This window comes from Eurosta solidaginis, chromosome 3, assembly GCF_040869045.1.
Source record: "Eurosta solidaginis isolate ZX-2024a chromosome 3, ASM4086904v1, whole genome shotgun sequence".
Taxonomy (NCBI): Eukaryota; Metazoa; Arthropoda; class Insecta; order Diptera; family Tephritidae; genus Eurosta; species Eurosta solidaginis.
The window spans coordinates 259,522,263-259,538,554 of record NC_090321.1 but is presented as its reverse complement, the minus strand read 5'-3'; the positions used below and the strand labels follow the sequence as shown (position 1 = coordinate 259,538,554).

The 16,292-nt window shown below is 37.2% G+C and overlaps 1 protein-coding gene across 1 annotated transcript; it reads left to right on the top strand.

Moving 5' to 3' along the window:
- Window positions 1–462: 462 nt before the first annotated feature.
- LOC137245441 (lipopolysaccharide-induced tumor necrosis factor-alpha factor homolog) lies at window positions 463–16,244 on the top strand. Its single transcript, XM_067776111.1, has 3 exons — window positions 463–1,162; window positions 11,468–11,600; window positions 15,723–16,244. The coding sequence occupies exons 1-3, from the start codon at window positions 760–762 to the stop codon at window positions 15,832–15,834; spliced, it is 648 nt and encodes a 215-aa protein (XP_067632212.1). The 5' UTR covers window positions 463–759; the 3' UTR covers window positions 15,835–16,244.
- The last annotated feature ends 48 nt before the right edge of the window (window positions 16,245–16,292 follow it).

The window sequence follows — 16,292 nt, the reverse complement described above, 5'->3', positions numbered from 1 at the left end:
TCCATTTTACTTTTCCGCGCACGTCTGTTCCGTTCAGAAATTACTACGATTATTAACTATTTCGCCATACACGCACGAACAGTTCGCGCAAATGTTCGCCAAAAATTAAAATATTTTGATTTTTGGCGAACATTTGCGCGAACTGGCAAACACCACCATACACGACAGAAAAGGTCGCAGAAACATGACATAACGGGAATGTTCGCGGAAATGTTCGTGTCGTGTATTTGGCGCTTTAAGCATGCCTGGTTTCAATAGAAACAGAAGTTACATACATGCGGACCATTAAAAAAATATTAAATAGGGTGGCTACTCTGGTGTTTATTACTACCTCGTGCTTGTTGGGCTAGAGTCGACGAGAGTGTTCGTTGAAAAAAAGTCGTAATGATAAGCGCTACGCACATACATATGAAACAAACTCGGCTATGTAGCTACGAGCGGCAAATGATTTGAGCTGTTAAATGCGAACGGCAAACAGTCAAGTGTTAGCAACGAATTAAAACGGACAAGATATACGGGAATTAAAAGTAAAAACAAAATTTATTTACAATAAACAAAGCGCCGCAATTTATTTATTTCACAACGCAGTCGGTGCTGGAAATTTAATAAGCAACCGATTAAAAACAAACCTCTTGAATATTTTGTATACGTGTCTGAAATTAAAACAAAGTGCTTGAACAAATTTAAATATTACTAAGTATTTAACATAAATATATAAAGAAATACAAAAAATCAAGGGCCTTATTTTATTCTTTTGTGATGGAGAAATCGGGACAATCGGTCAACTATCCGCGCATGCCAACGGAAATGCAAGAAGTTACGCATACCGGCTTCACCTCGCAAACACCAACCGGTCCACCATCCTATGAACAAGCCATACATACCACAACATCATATCCACCAGTAGAAGTATTGCACACGCCCAATGCTAACGAAACGTTGAAGAGCGCACAAGAGCAAAAACCAAAAACAGCAACGTCAGCACCAACTGCTGGAGCGAACACCCAACATCACACCTACCAAAGCTCCAGCGCGCAATATGGAGCAACCAATATGGGTGGTGTGGGCGGCAGCGGCGGTGGTGTCGGTGGCATACCACCTCCAAATCATATGTACATGCCAAATGCGTCAGCCACACAACAACCAGTTGTTATAATTCAACGTAAGTATATGCCGAATTTGGTGCTTAAGACGAAAATATTAAATTCTAATTAATGAAGTATGATTGCGTTAGTAATCTGTTTTTCTTTGTTTGTCGATATGGGTGAAAACGATTTCAGTCGTTTTGTCGATTTTTGTCGTTTTTCGCACGCCGCCGTCGAATGTCAAAAATGTCGGCGCGGCGGCGGAGTCGTCCGGCGCGTTACTATATTTATATATATACTCGTTTAAGACTGTTTAGGCCATAAAGGGCATAAACACTCCTTTGGAATGATTCGTACCTCATACTTAAGTTGAGGATATATGTACGTATGGGAATGGTTTGAAAAATCACTCGGGCTTTTTTTTAAACACCTGTTGTTTATTTGCGAAACTATACAATAGCGTATGAAATTTTAATTTTGATATTCACACTTCATCCTTCAACACCCAGGTCTCCAGGTTTGACATTTCCTAAAGCTGGAGACATTGGTGCTTTATCGGTAACCTTATAACAGCTGATTCGACCAACCTTATGAGAATCAATGCAATCGATTATTGGTGCCGCTAAAATCGTAACCGTATCGTAGCCAACCAATTCGGTTTTGGTTTACCGTCGTAACGATAAACAGCTGATTACGTTAGGGATACGGATACAGCGATACGACATACGGCACCAATGACTCCGGCTTAAGGTTGGCGGCCCTATCCAAAACTAGTTCCTTGGAGTGAATCACATTGTTTATAGCCTGCCAACCAAGTTTAAATATAACCTACGCGTTACGGCTTCTTTTACAAATGTGAATACGTAGGCACATATATTTACTAGGTGAGGCTTTGTCCTTCGCAAGAACACTCAAAGTGGTGAAGCAAAAGCTTTCCCAAGACAGTCCTACTAATGACCGTGTGTGCTACTACCCTAACGTAGTGGACAGTCGAACTAGTCTGAAAACTGAAGCTACGCGGTCATTCTTCCTAAAATATCGTTTTCATTTAACGAAGACTATTGAAATCAATGTTGTGAACACAAACGTCTGCAAACTTTGATCTACATTTTAAAAATTGTATCCAGGGTCCTTGTAAAATTTTAATTATGTAGATGCGCCGAGGATTATACGATTTTTACCCATGAGTTACGCAATGAAATCCACTTAGACTGCTTATGATTTAGAGTGCGGCATCCTTGGCCGAATAGTCACTCCCTAACGTTTCAAGGTGTTTCTCTGGTGTAGCCCGGCAGCATAGCGCGACAAAAACATCAGTTAGAAAGTCTTCGGAACTACATCTAGAGCTTCTAGGAAAGTGACGTCGACGAAGGTACATATGAGTTAGAAGTCGCAGTCCTATAGCTTCTGTGCTGGCATATGGTGTGAAGGTCGGGAGACGTGGTAGCGACTGGTGGTTGGGATTGCTACTATTCGCACATCGGGAATTGTAGCTCTTAATCATCGGGAATTGTAGCTCTTAATCATCAGGAATTGTAGCTCGAAAAACCTGGATGCGCCCTGTGCCACGAGAGTCATGAGTATTAATAGACCATTAATAGCAACCGTAAGTCGCCTTTGTGCGTGACCGCCAAGGAGTCACAAATGATTTAAAGAAATTGTGTTCGCCACGATTATTAGGAGTTAACCCCAGGTGAAACTACGCTTTGCAGCAGTACCAACACCGGGTTTAGGTTCGAAGCCTCCCTTGAGTAAGTGAACGAGGGACAATCCCTCCGCAAAGAGCTACTCCTGAAAATTTTTGGACGATCTGCGTGTTTTTGAGGCAAAAAGCCCGGATCTTTCCGAAATTGCCAAAACGTTGATTTCCTTAAATAGATACAAATAAAACCTTTCCTAAATATTATTTTCTTTAAATAGAAAAATCAAGCTTTTTAAAGTAAGAACACCGGCGTCCGCCGGTATATAATAGAGCCTATGCCGCCGCCGCCGATAAAATGATCGGCGTAAACCTCTAACTTCCGACAAAGCCAAACCCCGGAGTTTGTAGTTAAGCATATTAACGTTGTGCTGCGTGGATATTGATTAAGGTGAAAAAAATTTCTTTTTCTTATTTTCTGCTCCTCTTCGCTGTATTTTTTGATCTTCTTTCTTGCATATCCTTCTAGCTAACTTTTTATGCTTCTTATCCCTCGCCCCACTCACTTGCCTATCACTCTAGTTTTCCTATATTTTCCACATAATTTTTATTGCCTCTACATTGTCCCTTACCTGTATCTCTACATGGACTTGTGCGTAAACCTCTAATTCTTCCTCTACTTCCACTTCACCTCTCCCATTCCTCTTTTTTTTTTCTTTTTTTCTTGGACGATGAGGCAGCGCACAGCATTCAATTTGCCCAATGAAACCTGCGGAAAAAGGGGAAAGGCGCTTTAATTGCCACTGCTTCGCATGCGCATAGCTCTGCGCTCCCTTTCAGCATGCATAAATCACATCGTAACTAGAAAGGCCATTTTGCTCAAAGCACTTCGGCGGGACAGTGCGGACAGAAAGAAGAGCCCTTTATCTTATGCTGATATTAATACTCCTTGAAACCCCTGTGTCCACTCAATATCTGCGTGGGGTGGTAGTTTAATTCGCCGTACTTCCGCGGAAACCATTCCTCAATATTCCGAACTAACGTGAAGTTGCAGAGCCATTTCACTTATTCTTCCCACCGTTCTTGCCAACAGCTTTTCTTCGAGTCCTTGCGCTTTTCTTGGCATCTTCAGATGGTAGCCCGATTATTTCCTTGACAGCAGATTATTGGTGGGTCAGTTTAGATCCCTACTACATTGGTGCAGCATATAATATTATCGAGCTGTTTACGTTGGATAGTATCTGACGAGTACTTGTACCTGGGCCGCCAATGTTGAGCATTATTTGCGTTAGGGCTCCACTAACTTTAGAAACTTTCTCTTCCATCGCCCTGAAGTGCTCCTTAAAAGTTAGTTATGAGTCAATGTTTACTCCTATATATTTCAATTAAGGGCTTAAATTTATTTGATAATCACCTATGGTTAGAACTAAATCATCCACAGTTCGCCTTAAGCTCTTCAAAACCACTTTAGTCCTATTCCTAGCCTTCTCCAGCCCCATGTTCGTCAGCCATTCCTTTATTCTTCCTATGACGTCATTACATAATTCTTCGAGCAGATCTAGTATCGTTGCGCTGGTAATGCGGCAATATCATCTGCATTGCCGACAATTTGCGTGCCTCCGGGAAGGTCGATTTGTAGCCGTCATACTCCGCATTCCAAAGCGTGAACCCTAGAACAGATCCCAGAGGGACGCCGCTCGGATGTTGTAATTTTTTAGTCCCTCATCCGTATCAAGTCAGTGTACTCTGTCGCTAAAATGCCCATCAATTGTTCTGCGTAGGTAAACTGGTGCTTCAAAGTTTCATAGCACTGTCCTTTTATGTATACAGTTCTACCACTATTTCTATCTCTACCTCTACCTACTTACCTCTACTTTGAGCTATACATCTCTTTTACCGGAACGTTTATCTCTACCCTTAATATAGGTTTGAAATACTCACTTAATTTGCCGATATATACGATGTTTTAAAATAACTTGACCATATCGCCTCTTATAATAACAAGTAAGAAAGTCTAAGTTCGGGCGAAACCGAACATTACATACCCAGCTGCACACTTGAAATGCTGTTGTTGTTTGTTTTGTGTGCTTTATAGTGTTACAAGGCTGCTCAATGATACATATACATATGGCTCTATTTTGAACTAACTTTTTTCTTCGATTTATGGCTTCCGAAACAGAAAATTGCTTAGTCATAAAACGGGCGGTGCCACGCCCATTTTTAAAAATTTTGAAGTTTATTTATTGTTATAAATCTACTTGGGAAATGAAATACCATTGATATAAAGCCCTTTTTTGCAAAGATATAGCTTATTTTATTCCTCCACGACCCTTTTAAAAATATTTTATATAAAAGTGGGTGTGGATTTGGTTAATTTTTCTTCAAAGCATTCCTTATAGTAAAAGCACCATCTGCCGAATTTTGTTGCGATAGGTTTAACGATTTTTGATTTATGATTAATAATATTTGCAAAATTGATTTTATCACAAGTGGGCGGTGCCACGCCCATTTTAAAAATTGTTTTCAAATTTTTATCAAGAGTCTCAATATCAATACACACGAATTTCAACATTCTAGGTGTATTATTTACTAAATAATCAGGTTTTTTGTGTTTTCCAAAATGTTATATATATAAAAAGTGGGCGTGGTTATCAACTGATTTCGCTCCATTTTTAATACCAATCTATTCTAGGTCCAGATAAGCTCGTGTACCGAATTTGGGGGAGATATCTCAATATTTACTCAAGTTATCGTGTTAACAGACAGACGGACCGACGGACGGACATGGTTCAATCAACTTTTTTTTCGATACTGATGATTTTGATATATGGAAGTCTATATCTATCTCGATTCGTTTATACCTGTACAACCAACCGTTATCCAAACAAAGTTATAATACCATGTGTACAAGTACAGCTGGGTATAATAATAATATTATTATTAACTAGAAGACCCGGCAGACGTCCTGCCCTAAATTTGGCCTATCTGCATACATTTTAAAAAGCTTTTTTCGTCTGACTCTGCTCTCCCCCCCCCCCCCCCCTCTTCACTTTTTCCTAATCCTTTTATTGCCTGTCCCAGAGGGTGGTATGTATTTTATTTCAACCCCAGTCCTAATCCCAGTCCCAGTCCGTCTCTGGATAATATATTACTCTGTACAGAATCACTCATCAACAGCTTTCATTTGATATCCATATTGTATAAACACTCTCTAGGCATTCACTGGCCCACGTTTTGGCCTATATCTCGAGACCCTAGTCACCCAGGGGTATGAAAATTACCCTATACTAAAGCCTTCAACTACAGGTTTGATTTGTTATCCATATTCTATAAATACATTCTAGGGGTACTCGGGTCCACGTTTCGGCCTATATCTCGAGACTCTGCACGTCGATCGCAACCAAACCTATGTAGTAACCGCCGCGTGAGGTTTACGCAACTTGTGTGAAAGTTTGAACAAAATCGACCAACGCATCTCTTCAAAGCGATTTTTATTTTTCACACTTTAATGTAATATTATAATGAAATGCAGATTTTCGTTGCTTTTGAAATTCGGCTTAAAAATTGCACATGGAACAACTAAAGACCCTCCTGAATTAAAAAAAATTTCATAGTACCTCTAAATAGCGGATCCTTCTGATGACGTAGTGGAATATTTGCATACACTCGGAAGGCCTTACCACACATTGGAAAGAGAACCCGTTTGAGAAAAAATGTCTAAATTACATGTTTTTATGTTATTGGGCTCGTCACATGCAAGGGGTGTTTCTTTAGTTAGTTCCCACCTTTATTTTACTCAAAACACAATGTATTACTTAAAGCCTGTCGCCCTCTCGGTCCTTTCATCGTCTTGTTGATGTTTAAAGAATTGATATAGAAATTACCGCACCGTCGCATAACCTTTGCTACCAGTAAAAACCATATTTGCTCGTCAAGAGAAAGGAGCAAAGAGGGATGAGCCTTAATCTGTAAATGCGGGAGAAATTTCTTACAGAGATACCGATTAAGGGGCCAGGCCTGTTGCATTCCTATTTACATAAGTGCCAATTAGATTTCTTTGCGTGACGTCACATCATATGACTTTTTATTCTCGGCAAATATCATCGAACGGTTATTTTGCTTTCGTTCGGTAATCGGTGTATAGCACGCAAGTGAATTAATATGTACATATGAACGGATCATGAAAAAATGTATCTGATGATACCATCACCGTTGTATTTTCTAACTAGTACATAAGATAATAACAATTTCACATTAATTCATAGTATGAATTAAGCAAATTGTTTGACTCGTCGTAGGTTGGTTGCTGTGCTGCCCGGCCGGTGCGACTGGGACCAAATAGCGCGCTAGGAGCAGTTTTGATGCACTTTCTCCTGGACCCAATTAGTTTTCATGTATATATTTAAAAAATAAAATAAATAAATAAATGTAAGGCGCGATAACCTCCGAAGAGATCTAAGGCCGAGCTTCTCTTCCAATTTGCGTCGTGCTCCTCTTGATTTTTCCCTATAAATTGGCCGGACGGGACCTACATGTTTTATGCCGACTCCGAACGGCATCTGCAAGGCAGATGAGTTTTCACTGAGAGCTTTTCATGGCAGAAATACACCCGGAACGCTTGCCAAACACTGCCGAGGGGTGACCCCGCTTAGAAAACTTTTCTTCTAATTGAAAAACCTTATTTCTAAAATTTTGATGTTGCTTTGTCCGGGGTGTGAACCCAGGGCAGACGGTGTGGTAGGCGGAGCACGCTACCATCACACCACGGTGGCCACCATGTATATATTTATCTTTTATTAATAGAGCTTATTTTTACTCGAACCATTTTGTTAGTTCAATGTTATGTTATGTTATTAGTTATGGAGCATTTTGAAACCTCTCTTAGATCGGATAGCAAAAGTCGGTACCTGATATAAGTCAGGGCTTGACACTCGCAGAGGAGATGGGTGACTGTTTACTTACATCCTTATTGGCTTCATCTCTTGCACAGTTCGTTGAAGGTTAATCCCATTATTTCTGCATGTGGGCCAAATGGCCAGTGTACTGTGATGTGCGGCTAAATTATTTTGGTGATCCTACATGAGTCCGTAGAGTACCAATTTTAAATAGCGGTTTTTCCTGCATAACACTTGTAATGGATGTAAGCAGTCGATTTACCGTGACTGCCTCAGATACGTCTAAAGAAGCCCCTGTCTTTATCAATTAATTAGCTTTTCATTGCCGTCTATATTTATGTAACCCAGTATCTATGTGAGAGTAATGGTCGCTTAGCTTGCTGCATTAAGCAGCGCCCTAATTTAGTTCATATTCAGTCGATTTTCCGTTGATATCGCAGCTTAAGCGGAAACGACTAACCGATAAGAATTTGTTGACGTCAATTTCATCTTAGTATTAATGAACTACTTCAATACATATAAGCGTATATAAAAATAGTAAGTTAATGATTATATACCGCAGAGCTTCAACAAAACAAGGGAGGTTTCAGTGGGGCCATGGTATTAAACGATTTTTGTTCCAAAACGGACTAGTTCTGCACTAGCGCAAAACTATCTCATTAAGAGACGGTACTAGTTCAAATTCGGTTCCCTACACTGTGCTTTGAACTGAAACTTTTAAAACAGTGATGTTCCACTGTAGGGTTATCTGTTTATAATAAATATACCTGTTAAATTTAAAAGTTTATTGTAATTGATATTAGAGAAAAATTGTAAGTTTACAAACGGCGATGGTTACTAAGACCATGTTTCTGAATTTCACTTCTTAATCAGCTGATGAGCAAAGCTCGCTAATGAAATACATATGATCGTATTGATATAATAGTAACAGCGGAAGTATTAAAAACAAATACTGTAAAAATCCGAACAAATGTTACTAAGCTTTCAAAAGCGCGCCTAAAAATCATATCCACACCATTAGGAATAAACTACATACAGAGTGTATGTGCCTGCATGGTGATCAAAAGGAATATAAACAAAAAGACAACTCTTAGAGACCAATTGTACAGCGAACAACGGGACATTCATATGGCTTAGCAGCTAAAGGCTTGCACTGATATGAATGCTGGAGATTCGAGTTCAACGCTCAGCTCCCGAAAAGCTAGCTGATGAAGAAGTGAAATTCAGAAACATGTCCTAGTAACCATCGCCGTTTGTAAACTTACAATTTTTCTCTAATATCAATTACAAAAACCATTGTATAAAGCAATATGAGAAAAGCTCGCTAATTAAATACATATAAAAGTTTATTATTTTAAGATTGTTTATGGTTAATTATCAAAAATTTAAAATATTTTCAGTCATCAAAAATATCTTTTAAAAAAATAAAGTTTAAATAAATTATTCAAAATTATATAGAAAATTATTATTTTCTATATCCACGAAATGGAAATTTCCCCCAATTTGCAGACCTTTTGATTATATTCTTTACTGGTTCCGACGTACACTCAGAGAAAAACGCCGTTCTAAAGTCCAGCACCACCGGACTCATTCAAGCTTTTCATGTTCTTACTTTTTGTTCTTGAAAAACGAACGACCTGTTCTCAAAACAACAACCTTGTTCTTTGAACTGACAACCATTTTCTTGAAAACAGAACGGCTGGTCTTAAAATATGAACAAATGTTCAATTAATGAGAAACAATGTTCTTAAATTAAGAAACGGTACAATTCGTGTGCACTACAATGTTAAATACAACATTTGGCACCAGCTATTAAGCAGTTGTAGTGGCCCAGCGGTTATGATGTTGCGGTTGCGACCGTGTGGCGCGAGTTCGATCACAGTCAAACTCTGAATTTTTCTAGAACAATTTTTTATGTTCTATTTTCTTTAACTCTTATTCTTCGTTCAGTTCCATTCACATATGCACAAGTAATTCTCAAACTTGTTATGAAATATTTTAAGTATATATGCAGATTACGTCTTCAAACAAAAATAATTTCTCAATAAGAGAAATGTATGAAAAAATGCATATTATGCATTTTTCTTAAACTTTTGAATTTTGATAAAAAAGTTTTTGTTATAAATATTTTTTATTATGACAAAAAAATTATTAATAGTAAAAAATAAATGTCCTATTGAAAAAAATACTTTCCCCTCCCACCAAAGATCAAGCACGAACCGTTCTTGAATTGAGACCGAAAAATGTTAAATCAACCCCAAATCCTTCTCGAAGCGTGAGAACGAAAAATCTTAGATCAATCCCAAGTAGTGCTTGAAATGAGCACAGAAGTTTCACACATCAATACCAAAGTGGTCATAAAATGGAAAAATTGTTCTTAAAACAAGCCATCGGTCACGAGTTAAGAAAAAAACGTACTTAACAGACTTCTGTCAACGAATGTTCTTAATTTTGAACTTGTTTCGTTCGTTTTAGAACAATTTTTTCTCTGAGTGTAGGTTGATCTGATATAGTTACATACTTTTAGCTCGGACTTTGGGGCAGCTGGTACAAATGTGGCTGCCAACTGTCCCGCTTTACATCCGACTTGCACCAGTCCCGAGGTAGTCACTAAACCTTAAGCTCGAAACTGTCGTTTTGCGAGACTGTTCCAAATTTTTTGGTCTGTCTACAGTCTGAAACAATTGTTGGCTAAACGTAAGCAGGCTAATATCTGGCATATCACATTAAGCCCACATGTATTTCAGATAAAGCAAATATATAGAATTACTGCTCCTTTTACTTATCGCAAATAAAATAAAACAGCTGAAAACGTTGAGTACATACACAAATACGTAAGCACCTGTATATTAAATACCACCCATGTACATAAAAAAGGCGTATTAATTTCTTTTATTTACCCAGTAGATGACTAAAGAACGACTATAACACTTGGTGCTGTGTTCACTATATTCGGTTAAAGCTAATAGAAAATTTCTTGAACCATCGTTCGTTGATCTGTCAGGAAAACTTACAGTAAAGGTAACCGGGGATGGAGAAAACGGTTCTTCGTGTGACCCTCTAAGTAAGCAACAGCAAAGTAAATCGAACTAAGTATAGGAGTAAAAAATAATAAAGAACTTGAAAAGAAATATTCAAACAAGTTTTGCAATTCTTCTTCATATCGGATGTGAGCCGATAGTTAATAAACGGCCATATCTCATAATTGTCTACAAAGTCGTGACATACCAGAATTGGGTTAAGGGAAGTCCTACATCACGTTAACTCTTTTTAATTTTGGTTGGGAGGCAAACCAGTCTTATAATTCCTCTGGTCTACTTTTAGAAACCCCTTTTATTTATATGAAGACCAAACTGCTGAAGTTTGCTCCCGTACACCCGTTTATTGAAAGTTTGTCTCCTAGCTTTTTACTTAACTACTTACATAACATCCGAGTTCCAGTGATGATTTAATCCCACAGCCTCTGCACAAGACATCAAGAGAGGTGCTTTGGATCTAGCAAACAGGTTTTAGCGCTTGTATTCCATTTTTTTAGTGTCCCTGACTGAGTCGAGTAGCACATAATTTGGCATAAATCCTTCCTTCCCTTTTACGCTTTACGATCCGTGATCGATACTAATTTTTTTAAATCACAATAGCTCTGAAACGGTGAATCGGACAAATGACATATGTGAATTTGCGAAAAAGCGTAATCGTTAGATTCATAGCATATTATAATTTTCTAGAAAAATTTGACAGTTGCACAGTTATCGTTGGAGTGAAAAGGGTTTTAGGTTACTGGTCGAAAAACGTAATATGGGTCCAGATCTTTACGGCTGTTTAAGTATCTCTTAACTTCTTATTTTCAGAGCACGTTTTGCCTCTTGGACCGGAACCAACAACCGTTACTTGCCCAGCATGTCATATCACAAAGTTGACACGAATTGACTATGAACCCAGTGCTAGAACACATTTAATGGCGGCAATATTGTGCATTGTGGGGTAAGTAGTTAAATGACTAGTTCCAATGCAGAACACACCAAAACCATTAAAATTTAAAATAGGAACTTTCCGTCTAAGAAAGCATGTCCTATAAATGGTAATTCATTCGAAAACTGCCTCTTCCAAAAGTCTTTTGTTTTGAAAAGGTTTTTTTTCGAAAAGTGTTTTTTCAAAATTCAAAAATGTTTTTTGCAAAAAAGGTTTCTTTCGAAGAACAGTTCTTTCGAAAAAGGTTTCTTTCGAAAAAGGGTTCTTTCAAAAAGGGGACCTCCCAAAAAGGTTTTCTTTCGTAAAAGGTTTCTTTAGAAAAAGTTTTATTTAGAAAAAGGTTTCTTTAGAAAAGGATTTCTTTAGAAAAAGGTTTATTTAGAAAAAGGGTTTTTTAGAAAAGGTTTCTTTAGAAAAAGGTTTCTTTAGAAAAATGTTTCTTTGGAAAAGGGTTTCTTTATAAATGGTTTCTTTAGAAAAACGTTTCTTTAGAAAAAGGTTTCTTTAGAAAAAGGTTTCTTTAGAAAAAGATTTCCTTGGAAAGGGTTTCCTTGGAAAAGGGTTTCCTTGGAAAAGGGTTTCCTTGGAAAAGCGTTTATTTAGAATAAGGTTTTTTTATAAAGAGGTTTCTTTAGAAAAAGGGTTCCTTTGGAAAAAGGGTTCCTTTGTAAAAAGGGTTCCTTTGGAAAAAGGTTCCTTTGGAAAAAGGTTCCTTTGGAAAAGGGTTTATTTAGAAAGAGGTTTATTTAGAAAAAGGTTTCATTAGAAAAAGGCTTCTTTCGAAAGAGTTTTTCCTTTGAAAAATGTTTTTTTAGAAAGAGGTTTCTTTAGAAAAAGGGTTTCTTTGGAAAAAGGGTTCCTTTGGAAAAAGGTTTATTTAGAAGAAGGTTTCATTACAAAAAGGTTTATTTAGAAGAAGGTGTCATTAGAAAAAGGCTTCTTTCGAAAGATTTTTCTTTTGAAAATGTTTTTTTAGGAAGAGGTTTCTTTAGAAAAAGGGTTCCTTTGGAAAAAGGTTCCTTTGGAAAAAGGTTTATTTAGAAGAAGGTTTCATTAGAAAAAGGCTTCTTTCGTAAGATTTTTCTTTTGAAAAATGTTTTTTCGGAAGTTTCCTTTCAAAAAAGATATTTTTTCGAAAGAGTTTTCTTTTGAAAAAGGTCTCTTTCGAAAGATTTTCTTTTGAAAAATGTTTTTTTTCGGAAAACTTTCCTTTCAAAAAAGATATTTTTTCGAAAAAGGTTTCTTTCGAAAGAGTTTTCTTTTGAAAAATGTTTTTTTCGGAAAAGTTTCCTTTCAAAAAAGATATTTTTTCGAAAAAGGTTTCTTTTGAAAGAGTTTTCTTTGAAAAAGGTTTCTTTCGAAAGATTTTTCTTTTGAAAAATGTTTTTTTTCGGAAAAGTTTCCTTTCAAAAAAGATATTTTTTTGAAAAAGGGTTTCTTTCAAATAAGGTCTCTTCTGAGAAGGTTTTCTTTCTAAAAAGAGCTCTTTCGATACGTACTTTCGAAAAAGGTTGTTCAAATTCCATAAAAATCGCTGACGCCAAATCCGTTGGTAGTTTGAATTGGCATGGAAAGCCCCATAAATAGTAAATATTTCTTATCATAAGCTCTTTTATCTCTTCATAACTATGTGCATTATGTCAATTGTTTATATAAACAACAATAAGGTAATATTGCATTTGCCAGCAAGTATGTATGTATATCTCATATCATTGGTGCAAGTGTAACCAGCGTTTCTAGGGCTCTGAAACAGATTTTGCTCAAAATTTTACTGAGAAAAATTAAAACTTGCCCCTCAGTCTTCGCAGCTTCAAACCTCACCGGACGTTTTCGGTTGGATTTTCATCTGGATTTTGAGATGGCCAATCTACTACCAGTTTGCATGCTGCACGGACAGGATCGTGATGCGTTTGCCGAATATAGTTAAGACTTTGAGTCCATACAAAATGTTGACAGTCGTCAATTAAATTTAGCATAGTTTAACCATATTACCGCCTTATTAGATGAAAGCATCCTTGTACACATGCATTGATCTTCACATGGTCTTTTTCAGTACGTCACCCATGCTTAGAAAAAGTAAAGGAGGTGGTGACCTAGTCATCATGTAATAACGCCGTAGAAAGAATAAAGGAACAACTCGAAAATATGTGTTTGGTGATAAAATGGTTTTGGTGAGATCAAGCGATTTGAATGAGTTAGTCCTAACCATAAAAATTCCAAGCCATACTTGAAATATTTAGGAGTGAATATTGACATTGGGCCGGGCGCCGTGGTGTGATGGTAGCCTGCTCCGCCTACCACACCAAAAATCCGGGGTTCACGCTCCGGGCAAAGCAACATCAAAACTTTAGAAAACACTTTTTTTTCAATTAGAAGAAAATTTTTCTAAGCGGGGGGCGTGTGCAGTGTTTGGCTAGCACTCCGAGTGTATTTCTGGCATGAAAATCCATCATTAAAAACTCATCTGACTTGAAAATGCCGTTCAGAGTCGGCATAAAACAAGAGGTCCGGCCCCTCCAATTTGTAAGAAAAATTAAAAGGATCACGACGCAAATCGGAAGAGAAGTTCGGCTTAAAATATTATAAACATTATATTTATAAACATTGACTCTTAACTTTTAAGAAGCAGTGCAGTGGAGCCCTAATGCGAATAGTTCCAAACATCAGCGGGCCCAGACGAAGCTACCAGTCAGGTACTGTCCAACGTAACCAGCTCTATAATATTATGCGCAGCACCAGTGTGACACGGGATCTCAAATTACCCACCAAAAAGATATACTAGCAGACTACCGAATTGCTGCCAATGGACGGTGTTCGCGATGGGATCTTTGTTTTATTTATTTCGGAAAATCCCAGTAGGCCTGCAGTAAGGTGAAATTGCTGATCTGTATAACATGTGTAACAATGCCAAAAACAATAGTTAGGTGGCAAAAACGATAGGAAGAGTCGATGAAAGGTCGCTGGGCCTTCACGTTAGCTCAGCATACATTGAACTGTTGTAAGCGGAAGCACCGCGAACTAAACTAACACCTCACGCAGATAGTGGGTGGACACGACCGGTTTCAAGGAGTATTTACATAAACGTAGGATAGAGGAGGATCCTTTTGGTCCACACTGTGTCCAACCAAATTGGAAAACGCAGAACACGTACACTGAAAGAAAAAGACTGTTAATTAACCGAAATACTAGTCAATTCAACCGAAATTTCTGTCAATTTTTATCCATCGCAACAAGATGTTGAATCAACTGCGCATAAATCGTTGATTCGTAATTGACCGTTTTAGTAGTCAAATGTACAAAAAAAGTTGTTGCGGCAGCTTTGTACGACGAAAGTACCTATGTTGCGGCATTTGCAAGGCAGATGAGTTTTCACGCTTAGGAAAATTTTCATCTAATTGAAAAACATTATTTCTAAAATTTTTATGTTGCTTTGCCCGGGTGAACCCAGGGTCTTCGGTGTGGTAGGCGGAGCACGCTACCATCACACCACGGCGGCCGCCATAAACATACGTAAATATGTCGATACATATAGTACACAGCATACATAAGTACAAAGTAGAGAGCGCAGTGATCGTAAAAGTCTCTTTGAAATTTGCTCATATATTGACTGTTGATCGCTGTTGAAATGACCAGTGAGATCAGTTGGGTTAACAAAAAAAATCAGTTAGATTGATTAGGAATCTGTCAATTTTACAGAATTTTGTTAACTTAAGAGCTACAATTTCTCTTGTTGAAATGACTAAACTTATTTCTTCGCTTGACAAAGAACTCGGTCGAATTAACCATAATTCGATCAATTTCACCGAATTTCCGTTAAGTCAAGAACAGTAGAACCGATTTGGTGATTTTACTAGCACCATTTCATTCAGTGTAATGTTTCATTGCACTCGTATTCTCGGTGAAAAACTCTCTGTACAAGGAGTTTTAGGCAGGAACCTTCAATGACCAATTTAGTTCTCCTAATGGATAAGCAATGCGTTAACGCTTAAATTCCAAAAATATTTTCAGCTTCTCTTAAAACAATTTTGTTTTATAAATAAATTTTTTAAGATTAAATTTAATTTCACTAATTTTATATATATACAAAAATTTAGTTATAATTTATTATTGTTTCATTGTTATTAATTCTTTCAGCTTATGGTGTTGCGTATGTTTACCCTACTGTGCAGAAAGTTGCATGAGTACAAATCATTACTGTGGTAATTGTAATAAATTCCTGGGCACATACAATGGGGGTGGATTCTAGAGGCCGGGAGGAAGAGTAGACTACGATGAACAGCCAACGAGCTCGACAACAATATATACTATATACTGTTTCTTTATATATATTTATGTACATAAGTACTATATTATTTATCGATATAGCTTTAATATTGTAAACTGCACGCATACATATATACTTAACTGACGTGCATTCTCTCTTTACACTGCATTAATGCATGATAATTTCATAAGTGAAATGCATAAAGCTTTAACGATATATTTTTTGTATATAAGTACTACGTACATATCGGTCATAAAAGTGCAAGACCGCATAACATCAGTTCAAATTTGGAGAAAAAATTTTCCACTAACGGTATGGCCGAATGAACAGGATTTATTTATATTAAAATTTTATTATATATGTATATAAATACATTTACATGTTAAAGAAAATATTTATTATTTCTTAAAAAAAAAAATAAGCAATTAAAAGTAAAAACA